The 19,101-nt window shown below is 40.2% G+C and overlaps 2 protein-coding genes across 5 annotated transcripts in view; one reads left to right on the forward strand and one right to left on the reverse strand.

Annotated features, from left to right (window-relative positions):
* Positions 1-17,665, forward strand: polg (polymerase (DNA directed), gamma). Its single transcript, XM_061969950.2, has 23 exons — positions 1-307; positions 523-1,125; positions 1,570-1,765; positions 4,480-4,647; positions 4,718-4,864; positions 5,763-5,842; positions 5,942-6,124; positions 7,614-7,756; positions 7,829-7,952; positions 8,037-8,258; positions 8,323-8,437; positions 8,578-8,643; positions 9,132-9,257; positions 9,331-9,491; positions 10,921-10,974; positions 11,049-11,166; positions 11,245-11,377; positions 12,856-13,102; positions 13,176-13,298; positions 13,393-13,561; positions 15,404-15,612; positions 15,687-15,847; positions 17,221-17,665. The coding sequence occupies exons 2-23, from the start codon at positions 554-556 to the stop codon at positions 17,307-17,309; spliced, it is 3,606 nt and encodes a 1,201-aa protein (XP_061825934.1). The 5' UTR covers positions 1-307; positions 523-553; the 3' UTR covers positions 17,310-17,665.
* fanci (FA complementation group I) overlaps positions 17,291-19,101 on the reverse strand; it is a 23,423-nt gene continuing 21,612 nt past the window's right edge. For all 4 annotated transcript variants that reach the window (XM_061969947.1, XM_061969949.1, XM_061969948.1 and 1 more), the window contains 3 exons: positions 17,722-17,817; positions 17,535-17,636; positions 17,291-17,437 (listed from right to left, as the gene is read on the reverse strand). In XM_061969947.1, the coding sequence (XP_061825931.1) occupies positions 17,378-17,437; positions 17,535-17,636; positions 17,722-17,817 (258 nt within the window). In that variant the 3' untranslated portion in view covers positions 17,291-17,377. The remainder of the gene's footprint in view (positions 17,438-17,534; positions 17,637-17,721; positions 17,818-19,101) is intronic.

Raw genomic sequence — 19,101 nt, forward strand, 5'->3', positions numbered from 1 at the left:
TTTTAAGAGGCGCCAATATACTGTACACTCCTTCCTGCTTTTTGTGGAAATTAGGCGGTCATCCAGGCCGCTAGTTGTCGCTAAGACCTGTTCGGACAACCACGCTGAGGCATTGTTTTGGGAGTTTTGGTCAATATTTTCGACTGTATGTCTAAACAAATTTGATATGTTTCTCTCATAGTTGTGTCGGAAAATATTGCGAATATAGCAGTGAGCTGTCTTAAATAAGTAAGTTCCTTCTTATCGAAGTCAAAACAACAACCGAGTTAGCAGTTAGCAATGCTAAAGCCATCATGATTTGACTGAGGTAAGTTGGTTAAAAAACACAACACACTGCTGATACTTTCTCTAACTGATTTAACTAAGTTTAATGTTATTATGTATCATGATAATATAAGGCTATGTATGTCACGTATATGTTTGGTGTGTTTTTTGTTTTTAGATGAAGTATTACTGCAATGATGATCACACTTGTATGACCCCAAGTGATATGAATTAATGTGCCGGTGTTGTTTTTTTCAGTGACTTCAGTTAGAATTGCATCAAGGGGGTGATGCTGCAGGCGATTCGCTGTCCCCTGCCGAGGTCTCTCATCTCCATCAAAAGGCAATGGATTCGCACCTTCTGCTCCACAAAGCTCCACTCTCTGCAGGGCGAGGACGCCACAGAGACTCGGCGGAACCCCCTTAACATTCAGATGCTGTCCAGAACTCTCCACGAGCAGATATTTCGGGGTCTGCAGCCGGAGTATCGGGAGGAGGCTGTGGACCGCAGTGTGAGGCACTTGCAGAAGCATCAGCTGTGGGGGAAGGAAACCTCACTGTTACCGGACGTGGAGCTAAAACTTTCCAAAATGTACGGCCGCAATATCGACGAGCATTTTCGCACTTTGGCCCAGAAGCAAACGCTTCCCTACCTCGAAGCCGCCACCGAGCTGCAGCAAGCAGAGCTTCCTCCCATGCCTCAGGAGTGGACATTTCAGGTCGGTTGGACACGCTACGGGCCCAAAGGAGAGAGTGACAGGGTCGATTTCCCGGACGAGACTGCACTTGTGTTTGACGTGGAGGTCTGCATGACAGAGGGACAGTGTCCCACACTAGCGGTTGCTTTGTCTCCTACTAACTGGTGAGAAAGGATGTACAGTACAGGCCCAAAGTTTGGACACACCTTCTTATTTCAATGCGATTTTTTTTTCTCATGACTATTTACATTGTAGATTGTCACTGAAGGCATCAAAACTATGACACCTGTGAAGGTAAAACCATTTCAGGTGACTACCTCTTGAAGCTCATTGAGAGAATGCCAAGAGTGTGCAAAGCAGTAATAAGAGCAAAGGGTGGCTATTTTGAAGAAACTAGAATATAAAACATGTTTTCAATTATTTCACCTTTTTTTGTTAAGTACATAACTCCACACGATGCCTTCAGTGACAATCTACTATGTAAATAGTCATGGAAATAAAGAAAATGCATTGAATGAGAAGGTTTGTCCAAACTTTTGGCCTGTACTGTTTGTGTCACTGTTAATAAGTTGTCATCATTGGTAGTAAAATAATGTGTTCGTTGCAAGGTACTCCTGGTGCAGCAAACGTCTGATTGAAGAGCGCTACTCCTGGTCAAACCATCTGACCCTGGCTGATCTCATCCCATTGGAGACGCCGATGAACTCAGTCCGTCCTCCAGGGGGTCAGTGGAAGGAGCGTCTCATAGTGGGACATAATGTCAGTTTTGACCGATCTTACATAAAGGAGCAATACTTGTTGAAGGTGAGTGTTTGGGGACGTGGTATCGCAATTTGGGATGTCCCTATCAACAATTTTGGCCTCCTGAGTCCTGATCCGATACTTTGACAATAGATAAATGAACTGATGTTTTATAGCAAGTAAAACACAATAACACATTTTTATGAAATTATCTTATTACTTTTAGAAGTTGCTAATATTGTTGTAAATCAGTTGATGTAATACATTTGTGGTATTGAATGCTACAAACAATGTATTTTAAAGGGGAACATTATCACAATTTCAGAATAGTTAAAACCGTTAAAAATCAGTTCCCAGTGGCTTATTATATTTTTCGAAGTTTTTTTCAAAATTTTACCCATCACGCAATATCCCTAAAAAAAGCTTCAAAGTGCCTGATTTAAACCACCCGTCCATTTTCCTGTGACGTCACATAGTGATGCCAATACAAACAAACATGGCGCATAGAACAGCAAGCTATAGCGACATTAGCTCGGATTCAGACTCGGATTTCAGCGGCTTAAGCGATTCAACAGATTACGAATGTATTGAAACGGATGGTTGTAGTGTGGAGGCAGGTAGCGAAAACGAAATTGAAGAAGAAACTGAAGCTATTGAGCCATATCGGTTTGAACCGTATGCAAGCGAAAACGACACGACAGTCAGCGACACGGGAGAAAGCGAGGACGAATTCGGCGATCGCCTTCTAACCAACAATTGATATGTGTTTGTTTGGCATTAAAGGAAACTAACAACTATGAACTAGGTTTACAGCATATGCAATACATTTGGCAACAACATGCACTTTGAGAGTGCAGACAGCCCAATTTTCATCAATTAATATATTCTGTAGACATACCCTCATCCGCGCTCTTTTCCTGAAAGCTGATCTGTCCAGTTTTGGAGTTGATGTCAGCAGGCCAGGGAAGCTAGGGTCGATATTCTTCTCTTGATCATCTTCGGTGGCATAAGGGACGGTGTGAGCCAAGACATCCAGGGGGTTTAGCTCGCTCGTCTGAGTGAACAAACTGCCGCCATTGCTTGTCGTGCTACCGAGGTCCTTTGTCTCCCTGAATTGCTCACACACTCCGGCAGATTCAATGGGGGTCTGGCGGCAGATTTCTTTGACTTTATCGTTGGAAATGCATCTGCTTTGAGTGTCGCAGGATATCCACACATTCTTGCCATTTCTGTCGTAGCATAGCTTTCGTCGGTAAAGTGTGCGGAACAAACGTCCAATTTCTTGCCACTTTCGCATATTTGGGCCACTGGTGCAACTTGAATCCGTCCCTGTTCGTGTTGTTACACCCTCCGACAACACACCGACGAGGCATGATGTCTCCAAGGTACGGAAAACAGTCGAAAAAACGGAAAATAACATAGCTGATTTGACTCGGTGTTTGAGAAAATGGCGGATTGCTTCCCGTTGTGACGTCATCGCTCCGAGAGCGAATATTAGAAAGGCGTTTAATTCGCCAAAATTCACCCATTTAGAGTTCGGAAATCGGTTTAAAAAATATATGGTCTTTTTTCTGCAACATCAAGGTATATATTGACGCTTACATAGGTCTGGTGATAATGTTCCCCTTTAACAAAATAAAGTGGCTAGTGCACAGTAACGAAACCAAAACATTTACTCCCTGGCTTTGTAAACAATACCAAGAAAAACCCAAAAACGATTTTGTAAATATAAGGGAAAAAAATATCGATCTATCATTTTCCCGGACTATGGAGCGCACTGGGTTATAAGCCGCACCCGCTTAAATTTTAGGAGAAAAAAATAGTTCTCTATAAGCTGCATCGGACAATAAGCTGCAGATATATTCGTTGTAAAATGAGTTTTTTTTTCACAAAGATTTTGTGAATGTTTATACCTTAATTGTTTCCAAACTGTGTCTGTAACACGGCAGTAAAACAGATGATCAAACAAAACAAAAGTCATCGTCATGGACCCACGAGCTGCGGAAGCTAGCTCTCCAATCCACTAAACAGACTCAATAACTCCATGGTGACGTTTTGGTGAATTTACTGAGGAATTTGAACTATACAAAAAGAATGCCATTGTAAGTTAATAATACTAACACAGACACGCGTAATTGTGTCAGCATATTAGCTAATGCTAACGACGCTAGCTTGATTACATTACGATAGCACGTACAAATATGCATGAAAACACTCCTACTCCTAGGTATCGATAGTATCAGCATCTGGATCGATCACCCCAACTTTACATTGAAGCCTTAGCGGTTAGCTTCTTGTGTCATCCTGCTTGTAGTGTGTGTGTGTAGCATGCTTAGCCATTCCTTTTCCTCTAGTCCTCCAGTGATAATAATACTTTTCAGAAACTTAATTTATTTACCGCCATGGTGGTGAGAATTGGTATCTTTGAAGCGGGTTCACACTGTGGATGCTGCAGCTAGACCCGGTGTTCTGGCAAGACACACCCTCCTGCAATTCTTACACTTCCTGCATGTGTGTAACAAGGAATATGGAAATGTGTACAACCTTGAGCCATGTGTAAACACAGCTGTGGTAAAGATAGTATGAGCTCGGCAGCTCATCAGTGGATCAACGCTCAGTTAAAAAATGGAAATACCGGCCCCATTATCGGTATAAGGACATCCCTAATTGCAATCACTGCAGGTTTTGTTTTGTGTGTTTTTATGATATTCCCTGTTGCAGTGCAGCACACCTGTGTTTGACTTGTAACTCACATCCAAATTTGTTCTTGTCTCAAGGGCTCTAAGGTGCGCTTCATAGACACTATGAGTCTGCACATGGCTATCTCAGGCCTGACTGGCTTCCAACGCACACTGTGGATGGCCAACAAGCTGGGCAAGAGAAAGGGCCTCCAGGAGGTCAGCCAACACTTGAAGAAAGTGGGACAGAAAAAAGATGGCCCAAAGGTTTGCATATTTTTAGTCATGATATTTTTAGCTTAATGACGAGCGTTTTCACAAGTGTTTTTGTTCACAGATTGGCTATTGGGACTGGGTGAATATTAGCAGTATTAACAACTTAGCTGATGTCCATGCTCTGTATGTGGGAGGGCCACCACTGCAGAAAGAAGCAAGGGAGACCTTTGTAAAAGGCACCATGATGGATGTCAGGAACAACTTCCAGGTATGAGGTTCACTATATATCATTGAACACCTGAGTTCATATTATATTAAAGCACGGATGTCAAACCCAAGTAGGGCTGTAGTTATTGATTATATTAATAATTGAGTAATTTATTAATGAATTTGTCCTATTACCGGTAATCTGATAAAATTCACTTTACAGCCTCGACGTATTTTAGGTATTTTTAAATGATTTTTCTGCTTTTCTTAACCTTCATTCTTTTTTCTAATAGATGGGCATGATCAACATTGAAATTATACTTTTAACATGTGTGCATGAATAAAAAAATGTAAAAAAAAAATCCCACAAAATTATGTACGCCGCCACACAGATCATGTCACCCACGCACCACCTGTGCACTCTTTTGCAGCGGCTCTGCGGAAACTCTGTCCCCATATTTAAAATCCTGTGCACGCCATGTGGACCGGATTACCGGTATATTATTTGTATTGGTTGCATTAAACGATCAATTTACGTTCTGTTGCTTTAATTTAAGATTTTTTCTAATTGAATTTATCAAATTACTGTTGTAGCCCTTAACTATTGGCCAGCTGGTCACATTTAGCCTGTCAGGTAATTTTATGTGGCCAACAGAAGTCCAAATACAAAATGAACACACCAATTTATTATTTTCCTTACTGCATTCAGTTTTTTTGTTTTGTCCTGTCCAGCTTCTCAGGCAAATCATATAGTTCAGTTTTTTTTAACTGCAGTTGCATATTTTAGATATTTTTGTCACCAAAACCTTTTAAATTCTACAACTACACTTGAATATTTGCTTTATTGTCACCGTTTTTCATTGGATGCATGATTTCAAAACGGTTTATTCACCCATTTGTCAGCATTTGTTGGAAGTTAAAACCATAGACCATAACGTTGTCTCTGCTATCCCCTGCAGGAGCTAATGCAGTACTGCGCCCTGGATGTTCAAGCCACGCATGAAGTCTTCATAGAACAGCTACCCCTCTTCATTGAAAGGTAAGAACACTCTCTCACTATTGTTTGAAATATTTAAATAGTATAGTGTGTCACTGTCGCTAGAGGATAATGCTGACTTACTGATGTATCTTTGCCAAGATGTCCCCACCCGGTGACATTCGCTGGCATGCTGGAGATGGGCGTGAGCTACCTTCCTGTCAATCAAAACTGGGGCAGATATCTGGAGGATTCCCAAGACATTTATGAAGAGCTCCAGAGAGAGATGAAAAAGTCACTCATGACTCTGGCTGATGACGCATGCCAGCTCCTGGAGGAAGAGAGGTGAGGGAAAAGAGCCTTTATTAGGACCTAAAATCAAAATTTATACAACAGGTTGCTGTAGACTTGCGCTAATGGGGGATGTCTGAGAAAGGGTACAAATTAATACAGGTAAAATGAGCTAAGGTATTTAATTTGAATGGCTTTCTGCAGGCCTTAAAGGAAGACATGGTGTATTAGGTAGAACAGTACTGCACTTGGGACACAAAAAATACCTTATGAGTGACTACACCTTTGGACACAAGTATAAGACCTTCTTCATGTTACTGAGACATCTTGGACAATTCTATGCTTCAAACATAGTGTGATTAGGGTTACATGATATAAATGATATACATTTGGCAGACGATAGAAATGTTATCACTACCGTCATTCAGTATCATGATAATGCATCTTGTTCTAGCTGTGTCACGCTAATTTGACAGCCGCGCAAAGCAATGTTGAGTCCTTGCTAGTCACCGATCCTCGCTTCCATGGCCGCAAATAAATTAATTTTTTTTACAAGTTGCATTATCACTGGAGGACAAGGAATAGCTAAACATGCTACAATACACTTCATAAGAGCATACAAGAATCAATGTTAACCGCTAAGCAATAGATCTTGAATACAAAGAGAGTTGGGCGGATTGACACAAAAATCGGCAGTAGTGATACCAAGTATATAATCGATACTACAGTTATTTGATGGATATTTATTTACTACCACAAAATCATTTTTGTTATGGTTCATAAACTCAACAAAATAAGTCCCTGGTCACAGGAAGGTTTTAAGGGGCAAAACCATCAGAGCCAATAGTATTTTTTGTCCTTACTATTGAATTTATTTTGCAAAAAATATTGAATGCAATAAGAAGGAACAAGGATATACATTAAATAATTTTTTGATATTGTTACAACGCCATCCTGTGTTTTTCTTAATGAAAATTGAATCATTCAATGATCTTAAAGATTTGACATATCAGTATCAGCAATTTTGCATACTACAAATTTGTAGTATCACCCCAAATTAATGTAATGTAGTCAAAAAATAGAAGATAATGTGTTCATTACAAAGTGTAAATAATACCATGTTACAACAGAAAGTAACCAGTGTTTTACAGACAATTTGCAAGTAGATTCATAATAGATTTCACAAAATAATAAAACCGGAAATGAGGCAATGTTAGCAGCCTAATTGGGAGTTTTTATAACCCGTTTTGTATCATTTATACACCATTTAATATTTTGTGATTAGGGCTGTCTTCGATTAAAGATTTTCATAGTCGAAGATTTTGCTCATGGTTGACGATCAGTTGAATGAGTTAAATGCTTCTAGTCCTTAGTAGTTTTTGGAACTACTAGAAGACGAGCCAGGCTTCTTGTCTAACATAATTTATATTTAACCTCACAAATGCTTTACAAACACACTTGTGTCAAACATCTTTCCAGGTGTCAGGGCAGTTGTATAGATGAACAACTTCATATGTTGTGTATTTGATGTCATTGACCCTAGATTTAAAGATGACCCTTGGCTTTGGGACCTTGAGTGGGACGTGCAGGAGTTTAAGCTGAAAAAGGCGCCGGCGAGCAAGAAGAAACAGGCCATTAAAGCAGCACAATCCCAAACTGCTACTCCACTTCCAGACTGGATGGAAGGTAAACCCTTAAAAGTATGGACAACCAATGTATAGTGGCATTCATTTTAGATGGCATGTTTTCTGCTACAAGATGAAGGTCCACCATCTGAAAAGGACGTGGCAGCAGGTTGCCCTAGCAGGTCAGCTGTTGAAAAACTGAAGGAAACAGTCAGTCGACTTCCCAAAAGAAAACAACACCTGCCTGGACATCCTGGGTCCGATTTCGAAACGACACTTAAGACCAAACCTGTGTTCTTTCTGCTGTTCCTCATCGTGTCCTCTCTTGGCTGCACCGTCAGGTGGTACCGTAAGCTGTGTGAGAAGATGTCTGCGGACGGCTGGTCCCCTGGAGCTGGTCTTATCAGTCTTCAAATGAGAGTAACTCCTAAGCTGATGGGTCTGACATGGGATGGCTTTCCCTTGCATTACATGGAGAAACATGGCTGGGGGTATCTTGTACCCGGACGCAGGGATAACTTGAATCCCCAGGAGGGAAATATAGCACCAGCTTGCCCTCACAGGTAGAGTCTGATTGATAGCTGATGAAGCTTAGTTTGTTGTGTTGAAGCATTTAATGCTCCTCAGAGAGATTGAGCGTGTTTATAGAGAGTACTGCGAGCAGAACAGCAAGGAACAGCCTAAATATGAGTACACACCATCAGGTGATCTCCTGTGGACAGACAGCACAGTTTGGGAAAAGGTACAACTTGATGCAATGTGACTAACACATTATTCTATATGATACTCTGACGTCATCATATGTAGTCACATGTTTGTGTTTACCAATGTTGCACACCATACAAGCACAATGATGGAGATTTTTGTTTAACTCATTATCAGGTGGAGGAGTATGGATCTTTGGAAAGATTGACAGATGAACATGGAGCGAATGGAGCGGCATATGAGGCATGCAATAAGTTCCATGCTATTTTGGTGTCTTTTGTGATACATGTTTCTTATTAATAACAACAATATATATATGTGTTACTATCATCTCTGCGTATGTTTTGAATTGTATCGTTTAATACTAGGGATGTGCCATCTATCTATTTCTATAATTTAAGAGACGCAATACTCTGCGCATGAGCTTAGTAGCTCAGCTTTGTGTGCACTATCAAGTTTGCACTTGTTTTAATACACACAAACCTTTAGTAGATTAGGCCCTATGTGTTGTCTAAATGTACTGTATGTACAGAAGTGATCATTTTAATTAACTTTACCAACCAAGCATATTTTAAACCCAGGAAGTGAACAAACTCAGTTGTTTCTGAAGGGTAGGACTAAATGAGCTATGCTTTTTCATATTCCTTTTCGGACATGTTGAATTGTGCAACTGTAAACATGTGATGCATCACAAAACATTACCCAATAAAAAGTTATATTTCTTGTTGCAGAAACAACAAGGTGGCCGTCGTTCTGGTTATGTCCCAGAAGGGAGTCACTGCCCTCATCACCAAGGAAATGGACCCTACAACGATGTCGATATACCCGGGTGTTGGTTTTTCAAATTACCACATAAGGTAATGTTTCAGCGAGAGTAACTCCAAGAACCAGCATCGCGTAAAGCACTCATGGGAAATGCACGTCTTTCAGGATGGCAATCAAAATAACGTTGGCAGTCCTTTTTCCAAAGACTTCCTGCCTAAGATGGAGGATGGTACTCTGAGGGCAGGGAGGGGAGGAACCAACGCCACACGTGCCTTAGAGATCAACAAAATGATGTCCTTCTGGAGGAATGCTCATAAACGTATAAGGTGTGTATCATTTCTAACTATATGATCACATCAGACTCAGGATCTGCTACCCGTTGAAGTGTTAAGTGTCCAAAAAGACCAAAAAGTGTCGCTAGATTTGTCACTTTTTTAATGCTTGCTACATATAGAACAGTTTAGACCAGGCCTGGGCAATTATTTTGACTTGGGGGCCAAATTTAGAGAAAAAATTTATCTGGGGGCTGGTATATCTGATTTTTAGGAACATTAATACAAAACCTCACAATAATGTCTGATTGAATGCTAAAAAACGTTAAGACAGACCGCCTTAAAAAACGGAATGGAATTAAAAAATGTTTTTACTGAATGAGACACCCAGAATGTACATGAAAATAAAGAATTTGGGATTTACGATATTAACTAGGAACGATAAAACACGGAATACTGACAACATGTGAACGTCACACCCCCTCTCGATTGACATATTTTATAATCAAGCGAAACGCAACAAAAATGCAACAAACAGCGAAATATGAACACTAAAAGGTAAAAAAAACAAAACAAAAAACACCCACAATCGGATATATCACTAAGCTTTAGAACTTTGTTCTAAAAATCTCCTTCCGCGTCTGTCCCTGTCACCCACATTTCAGGCTGGCCGCTCTGGAAACACTCTGTGGAAACGCTCCCCACCCACACTGCTTGGTGCCTCGTCTGAGCTGCTGTGACTTAGATTACCATAGTAACTAATATATCATGCAAAAGTGCAGATTGCAACCATTGAAATACTTTGTATAGTTCAAGACTTACGGTAATTTGAAAACATCACTGCACATCATAATGGCAGCTACAGTTTCCATCTTAAATATTGCAAAAAATTATTTGGGAATGTCAGGCGGGCGAGATTGAAAAGCCCCCGGGCCTTAATTTACCCAGGTCTTGTTTAGACAAAGCTAAGCTTATGAGGTGTGCTAAGAAGCAGAGTTGCAATGACAAGTTGCATTCAGACAGTCCCATTAAAGAGTTGTAATGACAAGCTGCATTCAGACAGTCCTATTATGATGTGTTTATGAACGGGTGGTGCCTTCAAATGGTGTTTCAAATGTATACAACACTGTTAGAATTTTAAGCCCTTTATTTTAATATAATAAGGTCATCTATGAATTATCCGTGCAGATAAAGGTGCACATAAAATTTTTTATTTTCATTCATTGGTACCCGCTGTCTTTTTGTCATCTTCATTGACGCATCAAGTAGTCTGATACTTTTCAAATGGTCAAAGACAGATACGAAATGTTTAACTTCTGTTAATTCTAGTTAAGTCTGATTTATTTATGCGTTGCTGAATCCGAAAATCTAATTGTATTTTTAAGAGAATATCTTTCGCCTGAACTGTATGGTGCTGGAAAAGCTTTAAAAAAATCGACACGCAAGAGTTTAAAAGATCAATGAAGTGTGACTTTTGTCGTAGCTCCCAGATGGTGCTGTGGCTGCGGAAGGCAGAGCTTCCTCGTTTTGTGAGCAGGTGCGTATGCTGTATGCGATCTTAAATAACTGAAAAAGTGAATGGGAAAAAAAATGCCTTCTATGATATTCAAGGCACAAAGATTTTGATGAAGAGGGGCAGTACGGCGCTATATTACCTCGGGTTGTCACCGCTGGAACGGTAACAAGGCGTGCTGTGGAGCCGACGTGGCTGACTGCCAGTAATGCACGTGTAAGACACGCAGAATACATAATGTAAGTCAATTCATAAGCTTTGTTTTGTAAGACGGACTATGTTCCGTGTTTTCAGAGGGACAGAGTGGGCAGTGAGCTCAAGGCAATGGTGCAAACGCCACCTGGCTACCATCTTGTTGGAGCAGACGTGGATTCTCAAGAGTTGTGGATTGCAGCTGTGCTCGGAGAGGCCAGTAGTGGCATGCATGGTGAGATTTGTCATAGGGAAGCTGGAGTCTATCCCAACCAATGTTCCCTCTAAATGTTCATGTGTCTGAGCAAACACAAAAACTCCCTGAGCATTCAGTGGAGCACATGTGAGCAACATCACACGTGGCAATACCAGCAGCACACCTGTCTCAAACCAATCTTTTATAATAACACTCAAATGAGAGAAGTCATTTTCATGAGATTATTTTGTAATATTAGTGATTTGGCCCACTTGAAAATAAAAGAAATCTTGTTTTTCATAAGCTATGGATTAGTATTGTACAATATGTCTGGGTGGGGGTCCTGCTTTGGAAATCATTTGTACCCCTTTCAGAGATCACATTTAGTTCCCCTTAAACATTCTCATGTTGCACAATGAAATGTAAGCATAGGATAAAGTGTGCATTCCTGTAACTTTCTCTAGTAAAAGCATTCCATGATTAATATAAATAAATTAAGATTAATAATAAATGACAGTAGAATAAGCACACGTATGTCTAAGGAGTCATAGTGTAACTTTGTGTGGTGTTTGAGTTGTCCGACTTTTTGTGTGGCCATAAACGCATCAGTGTTGGTGACAGATGACAAGTTGGTTTTGGCCTGGTTTGTACGGCAGAAAATGACTAGTTTTTCGAGATAGAAGTTTTTTACTCATGTTTTTGGTGTGGTTATGGCCTAATATAAACAGTTTTGCTCAATAAAGTGATCGATATAATTCCTGTCCTCGAAGTATCTCGATAGACGTTACAATAATTGAACGGTGTTCAATTGAACGGTGTTGACAAACACCATTAGGGCCGCTTGTTGTCACTGTCACTCAGAGTTGCATTGCAAAATTATACAGAATAAATGTGTTTATTTTGTTTAGAATTCAGATGGGATTTGATTTGGTGCGCGGCATATATTTGCTGTGCGCAGAGGACGCTTGAGCAGTGCGCAATTGCGCAGGCACGCACCTTAGAGGGAACGTTGATCCCAACTGATGGGGTGAAATGTGGGGCTACACCCAGGGCACATATTGAAAACTATTACGACCACTTTAAAGACACCGGTGGACCCGTCATGCATGTTTTGGACGGTGAGGGAGAACATAAAAGCGGAGAAAAAAGACAATATAACATGCATCCATAAACGTGGACGCATGTGAAAAAGTGCAATATATTTATCTGTACAGTACCGGTAATCTATTTATCTATTTATTTATATATATATATATTTATTTTATATATATATATTTATATATTTATATATTTATTTAATTATATATGCACCATATTGCTTTTTTTATTCTGCACTACCATGAGCTTATGTAACGAAATTTTGTTCTTATCTGTGCTGTAAAGTTCAAATTTGAATGACAATAAAAAGGAAGTCTAAGTCTAAGACAGCTGAGACAATATTCAAACTTACATGCGAACCTTCACTCCCTCTCCAAGTACGTCAATTCCAGTCTGACTAACGTGTGTGTGGCGTTCAGGGTGTACAGCGTTTGGCTGGATGACCCTTCAAGGAAAGAAGAGCCAGGGCACTGACCTGCACAGCCGCACCGCCGACACTGTGGGCATCAGCAGAGAGCACGCCAAAGTGTTTAACTATGGCCGCATCTACGGAGCAGGACAGCCCTTTGCCGAAAGGCTGCTGATGCAGTTCAACCATCGACTTAGTCAGACGGAAGCTGCCAGTAAGGCCAGACAGATGTATGCTTTAACAAAGGGTTTACGAAGGTACACAAAACTATTTAAATTATTGGACAGTTTGTGCAACTTGAGCAATGTGCTGCATGCGTTTCTTTGTCAGATACCAACTAGCAGAGGAAGCTGAGTGGCTGGTCAACGAATTGGAAATTGAGGTGGAAAGAGAGGAGGATGGAAGTGTATCCCTGCAGGAGTTGCGGAAGATCAATAGACTGGCTTCACAGCAGTAAGAAAAATAAATGTAGTATAACTCAATTCCTACAAAAATGAAAACCGCTTTTGTGTATACTCTGTTCAATTTTCTCATTAAAACCCGCAAGTTCCCGACGGAAAAGGTGGGACCTGGTGGGCAAACGCTTGTGGTCTGGAGGCACAGAGTCTGACATGTTTAACAAACTGGAGTGCATTGCCCATTCAGCCCACCCTGCGACGCCTGTGCTGGGCTGCAGGATTAGCAGAGCTTTGGAACCCCTCGCAGTAAAGGATGAGGTGAGCCAAGACTGGATTATTACATTTAAATAACCTTTAACATTGGGGGAACCAGCCATCACCAGGTCCTGAGTCCTGTGCATCAAACATTTCCTCCAGGAATTCGCGACCGCACTAATTCACACAAATCCCAGCAATCCCAGTGAATTATTATTAACAACTTTGTCCAATGTCGGCACTTTCCCAATCAGCTTAATTTTTGCCAATCAAATTTGACTCACAGAGGCATTGAAACAAGCACATCAGCTGTCTAAATAACTGTCCAATCAAAACTCAGTTTCTTGTGTAGACAAAGCAGCAACATGTAACAATATCTCAACTCTTTATTGATCATCGACACAATTGTAGCTCAGACCTATTTCCTGTTTCTGTCTACAGCACCAAGTCTTCTGGGTAATATAAAAATATTCACTTTTAATAATTTAATTTTTATTTATCCAGGGAAAAGTAATTACAAACAGATTGTCATTTGCAATGCTGACGTAGGACAGAGGCAGCATTTTACATGACGGATGTTGGTGCGCACCGATAATCTCTAATAGGCTCTCATTTATATAGGTGGGTGTAATAATCGATTTTTAGATTCATCGCAATTCGAACAGGGATGATCATAAAATCGATTAGTAAACGTCAACAACCTACTCAGTGGCCTAGTGGTTAGAGTGTCCGCCCTGAGATCGGTAGGTTGTGAGTTCAAACCCCGGCCAAGTCATACCAAAGACTATAAAAATGGGATCCATTACCTCCCTGCTTGGCACTCAGCATCAAGGGTTGGAATTGGGGGTTAAATCACCAAAATGATTCCTGGGCGCGGCCACCGCTGCTGCTCACTGCTCCCCTCACCTCCCAGGGGGTGAACAAGGGGATGGGTCAAATGCAGACGACAAATTTCACCACACCTCGTGTGTGTGTGTGACAATCATTGGTACTTTAACTTTATAATCGATATCCATCCATCCATTTTCTACCGCTTGTCTCTTTCGGGATTGCAGGGTGTGGGGGTCGGTGGGGAGGCGCTGGAGCCTATCTCAGCTGCATTCGGGCGGAAGGCGGGGTACACCCTGGACAAATCGCATATTTATTGTACATAAAGTAATGCAGACAGTTCTAAAATTTGACTTCTGCGAGCCACCTTACCAAGAGATCCGAGCTGCTCCTTTATTTTAGGGCACTTATGTTCCAGTTATGCACACATTTCCATTAATTTAATAAATGTAATGGGAATTAATTTTACTGTTTCTTATTACAAATACACTGTTTTTAAAAGTCGCAAGTGACAAACGCTTGTTTAGTCAAACGAAAATAAATGTAAAACTGCATCAATATACATAAATTAAAGATGCATCAATAATCGATTTTTAATCGAATCGTAATCAAATCGTGAGGTGCCAAAAGATTCCCACCTCTACTCATTTACCAACAAAAATGTGCACTATAGACCACTCAACAGTTCACTAAGGCTCTAACACGTGGGGGTAAATGTGTTAAAACATAAATGAATGTTTGAGATGGACAAACACTTTAAACACAAATTAAACTTATTGACCACAGAGCAGACAGCGGACAATGAGAACGCCATTGGTTGTGTTTCTTTCTATAGTTATAATTAATTATGACTATTATTAGTTATAACGAGGTCTTACGATGAGGTGGCGATTTGTCCAGGGCGTACCTCGCTTTCCGCCTGAGTGCAGCTGGGCTAGGCTCCAACATCGCAGCCGCAAATTCAGGAATTTCAGGCTGCAACAACCACAAAAAAAGCCAGTGAAATAATGGAGGGACTAAATAAAGTCATATTTGTGAGATCTTATGTGTTAAACTTACTGGGTTCTGTTGCGTCAGTTCATCACCAGCAGAGTGAACTGGGTGGTCCAGAGCTCAGCAGTGGATTACCTTCATCTGATGCTGGTGGCAATGAAGTGGCTCTTTGAGGAACATGACATTGACGGACGCTTCTGCATTAGCATCCACGATGAGGTGCGGTACATTGTCCGCAGCGAAGACAGATACCGAGCAGCACTGGCACTTCAGATCACCAACCTCCTTACACGGTCTGTTTAAAATCTATCTGGGATGAAAACACAAAATGAACAATGGTCATGAGTGCTCTTCCTTACCTCCCCAGGAGTATGTTTGCACATGCGTTAGGCATGCAGGACCTTCCACAGTCTGTCGCTTTCTTCAGTGCCGTCGACATCGACACGTGTTTGAGAAAGGAAGTCACCATGGATTGCGTGACTCCCTCCAACCCCACAGGTGTGGAACGAAGATACGGACTTCCCCCTGGTGAGCCCAAAACCAAACACACTTGCTTGCAAAAAGTCAGTGTAGTGTTGAGCGCAGAGAGAAAATTGCTAAATTGTGTAAATTTGCAACACGGCTGTGACAATGAATTCTACAAAATGTTTGATTCATATTCTGTTGCGTCAAAAAGTTTTAATACAAATTTAAATTAATGTGCACGTGTTAAAAGTGCTGAAAAATTGTTGTTTAGTTTGACTGTTTCCCCAATAATTGCATTGAGGCGATAAAGTGTTTTATCCGATTACTTGAACAAACTAATTGATAGAGTACTGAAATAATCGACAGATGTAGCGTTATTGATAAGAGTCTCTACAGTGCAGGGGTGTCAAACTCATTTTAGCTCAGGCGCCCCATGGAGGAAAATCTTTGCACACGCAGGCCGGACTATTAAAATCATGGCATTAAAACTGAAAAATAAAGAAAACTTCAGATTGTTTTCTTTTGTCCTATTTTGGCCAAAAATAGAACAAACACATTCTGAAAATAATACAATAAAAATATAGAAAAAAATACCGGCAGCGGTAAAGTTTAGATCCATGAAGGAAAGAAGAAAATGAATGCATGTTTATAACTGAATACATTTACATTTGCATAAAAAATTATTTTCTTTTGTATTATTTTTTTTTAATGAATCAGGTAACCTTTTTCCAAAACACAATATGTAATGTGAGATACAACAGGATAATGCATACATTTATCATTTGTTTTCAAAACGGTTACAAAAAAGTGTGACCCCAAAAATTTACTGTGGGGCCCCTTTTTTATGACTTGATGGGGTCCCTGGGACCCCATTTTGAAAATTCCTATCGCCAACACTGATGGAGTATTGGTGCATGCAAGACAGTAGCAGGCGGCTGTGGCCTGCGGGACGGTTCTAATACTAATCAAATATCATCCTGGGGGCCATAGATAATTCATTCGGCCTGCTGGCTTTGACACATAGGATACAGTGGATGTCTAATATTATGTCTGTCAGAAAGCTAAAAAAGATGACTGATATTCAGTCAGTGTGATACAATGCGGTTGTACACCACTGAGAACCACGCTAATAAACATATCGATCAGCAATCAAAAGCAGCCTTATTGGATGTGTAAAAGCAGGATTTTGGTTACAGCTATTGTAATGGATCTCTTTAGGTTAGTTCTTAGCAATAAAAGCTGCCAAAAAGCATCAACCAATCAAAAACTTAGAAGAAGAAATTCATCACTTAACCTATGATATATTACAGTTTTAATGTCAGCTGTAGAAGAACCAGTACAAGTGGCACTTTGTATTAAGATGTGTAAAAGTAAAGTGTTTTTCTCATTTAAAATAAAGAAATATTGCAGGAAACATGAACAATGTGTGCTTTTAGGTGAAGCCTTGGACATCTACCAACTCAGTGACATCACTAAGGGCTCCCTCAATAAAGGAAGTCAAGTAAAGGACACACAGAACAAGTGAACACAAATGTCTGGACGCTCATTAGCATGCAAGCTGGAGATGTGTCGAACCAACGAGAGGAGCTCGGCTCATTGTTTCCTCTTCTTCCGTTTGGGTTCTTGAGTCTCTTCGGCATCTTGGGACACAGCCTTAGATGGAATAGAGACAAATGCAAACACTGAAAGAGGGAAGCAACACTTTTTCTCCCCCTCATATTGAGTTTGATCATCAATCTGTGACTCTTACCTCCTGACTGTCGTCTTGCTCTTGCAGGGCTGCGTCCAAAGTTGCAGCATTGATGCGGAAATCTCGAGATGTGCTCAGTTTCATGTACTGCATCAGATTTACCTGGAAGGCATTCTTGCTTTTTAGGTTTTTTTTAAAAAAACAACCCAAAAAAACAGAATTGGTTTGCATTGCACATCATGCCTACCTTTGATTTCTTAGAAAGAGTGATGAGGAATTTCTCATACTGTTCAATGCTGAAGATCAAGTTGGGAATAGCTTTGGTTTCACGGATAAGTTTTGACTTCCCAGAAAGCAAAAAAAAGAGGAAAAACATGTTATTTTTACAATAAAATAATGGATGGATGGATGGATGGAAATACAGTACATATGTAAGTGTGCTATTTATTTCACATGGTGGAATGAAGTGATTCTTAAATGCTCCATCTAGTGGTACGCCAAAGAATTACTGAATTAAATATTCAAGTATGTTGCAGTGGCCAAAAATAATAAATATACTTGTTAAATGAAGTTGAAGATGAAGTACCAATGATTGTCACACATACACTAGGTGTGGCGAAATTATTCTCTGCACTTGACCCATCACCCTTGATCACCCCCTGGGAGGTGAGGGGAGCAGCGTTGGCCGCGCCCGGGAATAATTTTTGGTGATTTAACCCCCAATTCCAACCCCTGATGCTGAGTGTCAAGCAGGGAGGTAATGTGTCCCATTTTTATAGTCTTTGGTATGACTCGGCTGATTAAAACCTGTCTTGTTTTTTAATGAATATTTAGGCCTACTATGCTACATTATTTTAATGTTGGTCATTAGGGTGGTACTTGATTAACGTGGACCCGACTTAAACAAGTTGAAAAACGTATTTGGGTGTTACCATTTAGGGGTCAATTGGACGGAATATGTACTGTACTGTGCAATCTACTAATAAAAGTTTCAATCAATCAAAGTGTTTTTTGAGGTGGTACTTGATGAAAAAAGGTTTAAAGTCTAATGTACGTATATATTAGAGCTGTCAAAGTTAAAGTGGTAACACCTGGGATTAATTGCAAATATAGGTTTTGCATTAATGTTGTGCAAACGCAGTTTAATCACACAATATATTTTGATCGCACATTCTCCTTTACTTTAACCGCGGATGGTTACCTGAAAAGTGGCACATGTTATACGGTCAGTGATCAGGTCAATGCATACATCAGTGCAAGGATGAGTGAGGACACTCCAACTGGTGTGCTCGCATACACATTTTGCCTAATAAGCACCCTTTTTGCAATATTATTGCATAATTGTTAAAAATGTGCACTTCATATTACACTGTTGCCAAGTTTTGAGCAAATAATTGGTGTGTATTTAAGTACAACTGACATTACTTTAGTGGCATAATATTTAGGTATTTTTCAAAGCTAATTCAAACTATCCAAGTAAGTAATAACTGCGATTAATCAATAATCAGATTTAAAAAATTACCGTAATTTTCAGACTATAAGCTGCTACTTTTTTGTTAATGTTTTGAACCCTGCGCTTTATACAACGAGGCTGCTAATTTATTCCTTTTTAGGGCCTCATGAGCTT

Source organism: Nerophis lumbriciformis, linkage group LG10 (genome assembly GCF_033978685.3).
Source record: "Nerophis lumbriciformis linkage group LG10, RoL_Nlum_v2.1, whole genome shotgun sequence".
Taxonomy (NCBI): Eukaryota; Metazoa; Chordata; class Actinopteri; order Syngnathiformes; family Syngnathidae; genus Nerophis; species Nerophis lumbriciformis.

Excerpts from the sequence above, each read along its gene's own strand:
- polg (XM_061969950.2), top strand. The coding sequence starts at position 554 with ATGCTGCAGGCGATTCGCTGTCCCCTGCCGAGGTCTCTCATCTCCATC. Across the intron at positions 1,126-1,569 it reads GCTTTGTCTCCTACTAACTG|GTACTCCTGGTGCAGCAAAC; the intron begins GTGAGAAAGGAT and ends GTTCGTTGCAAG. Across the intron at positions 8,644-9,131 it reads CGAATGGAGCGGCATATGAG|AAACAACAAGGTGGCCGTCG; the intron begins GCATGCAATAAG and ends TTCTTGTTGCAG.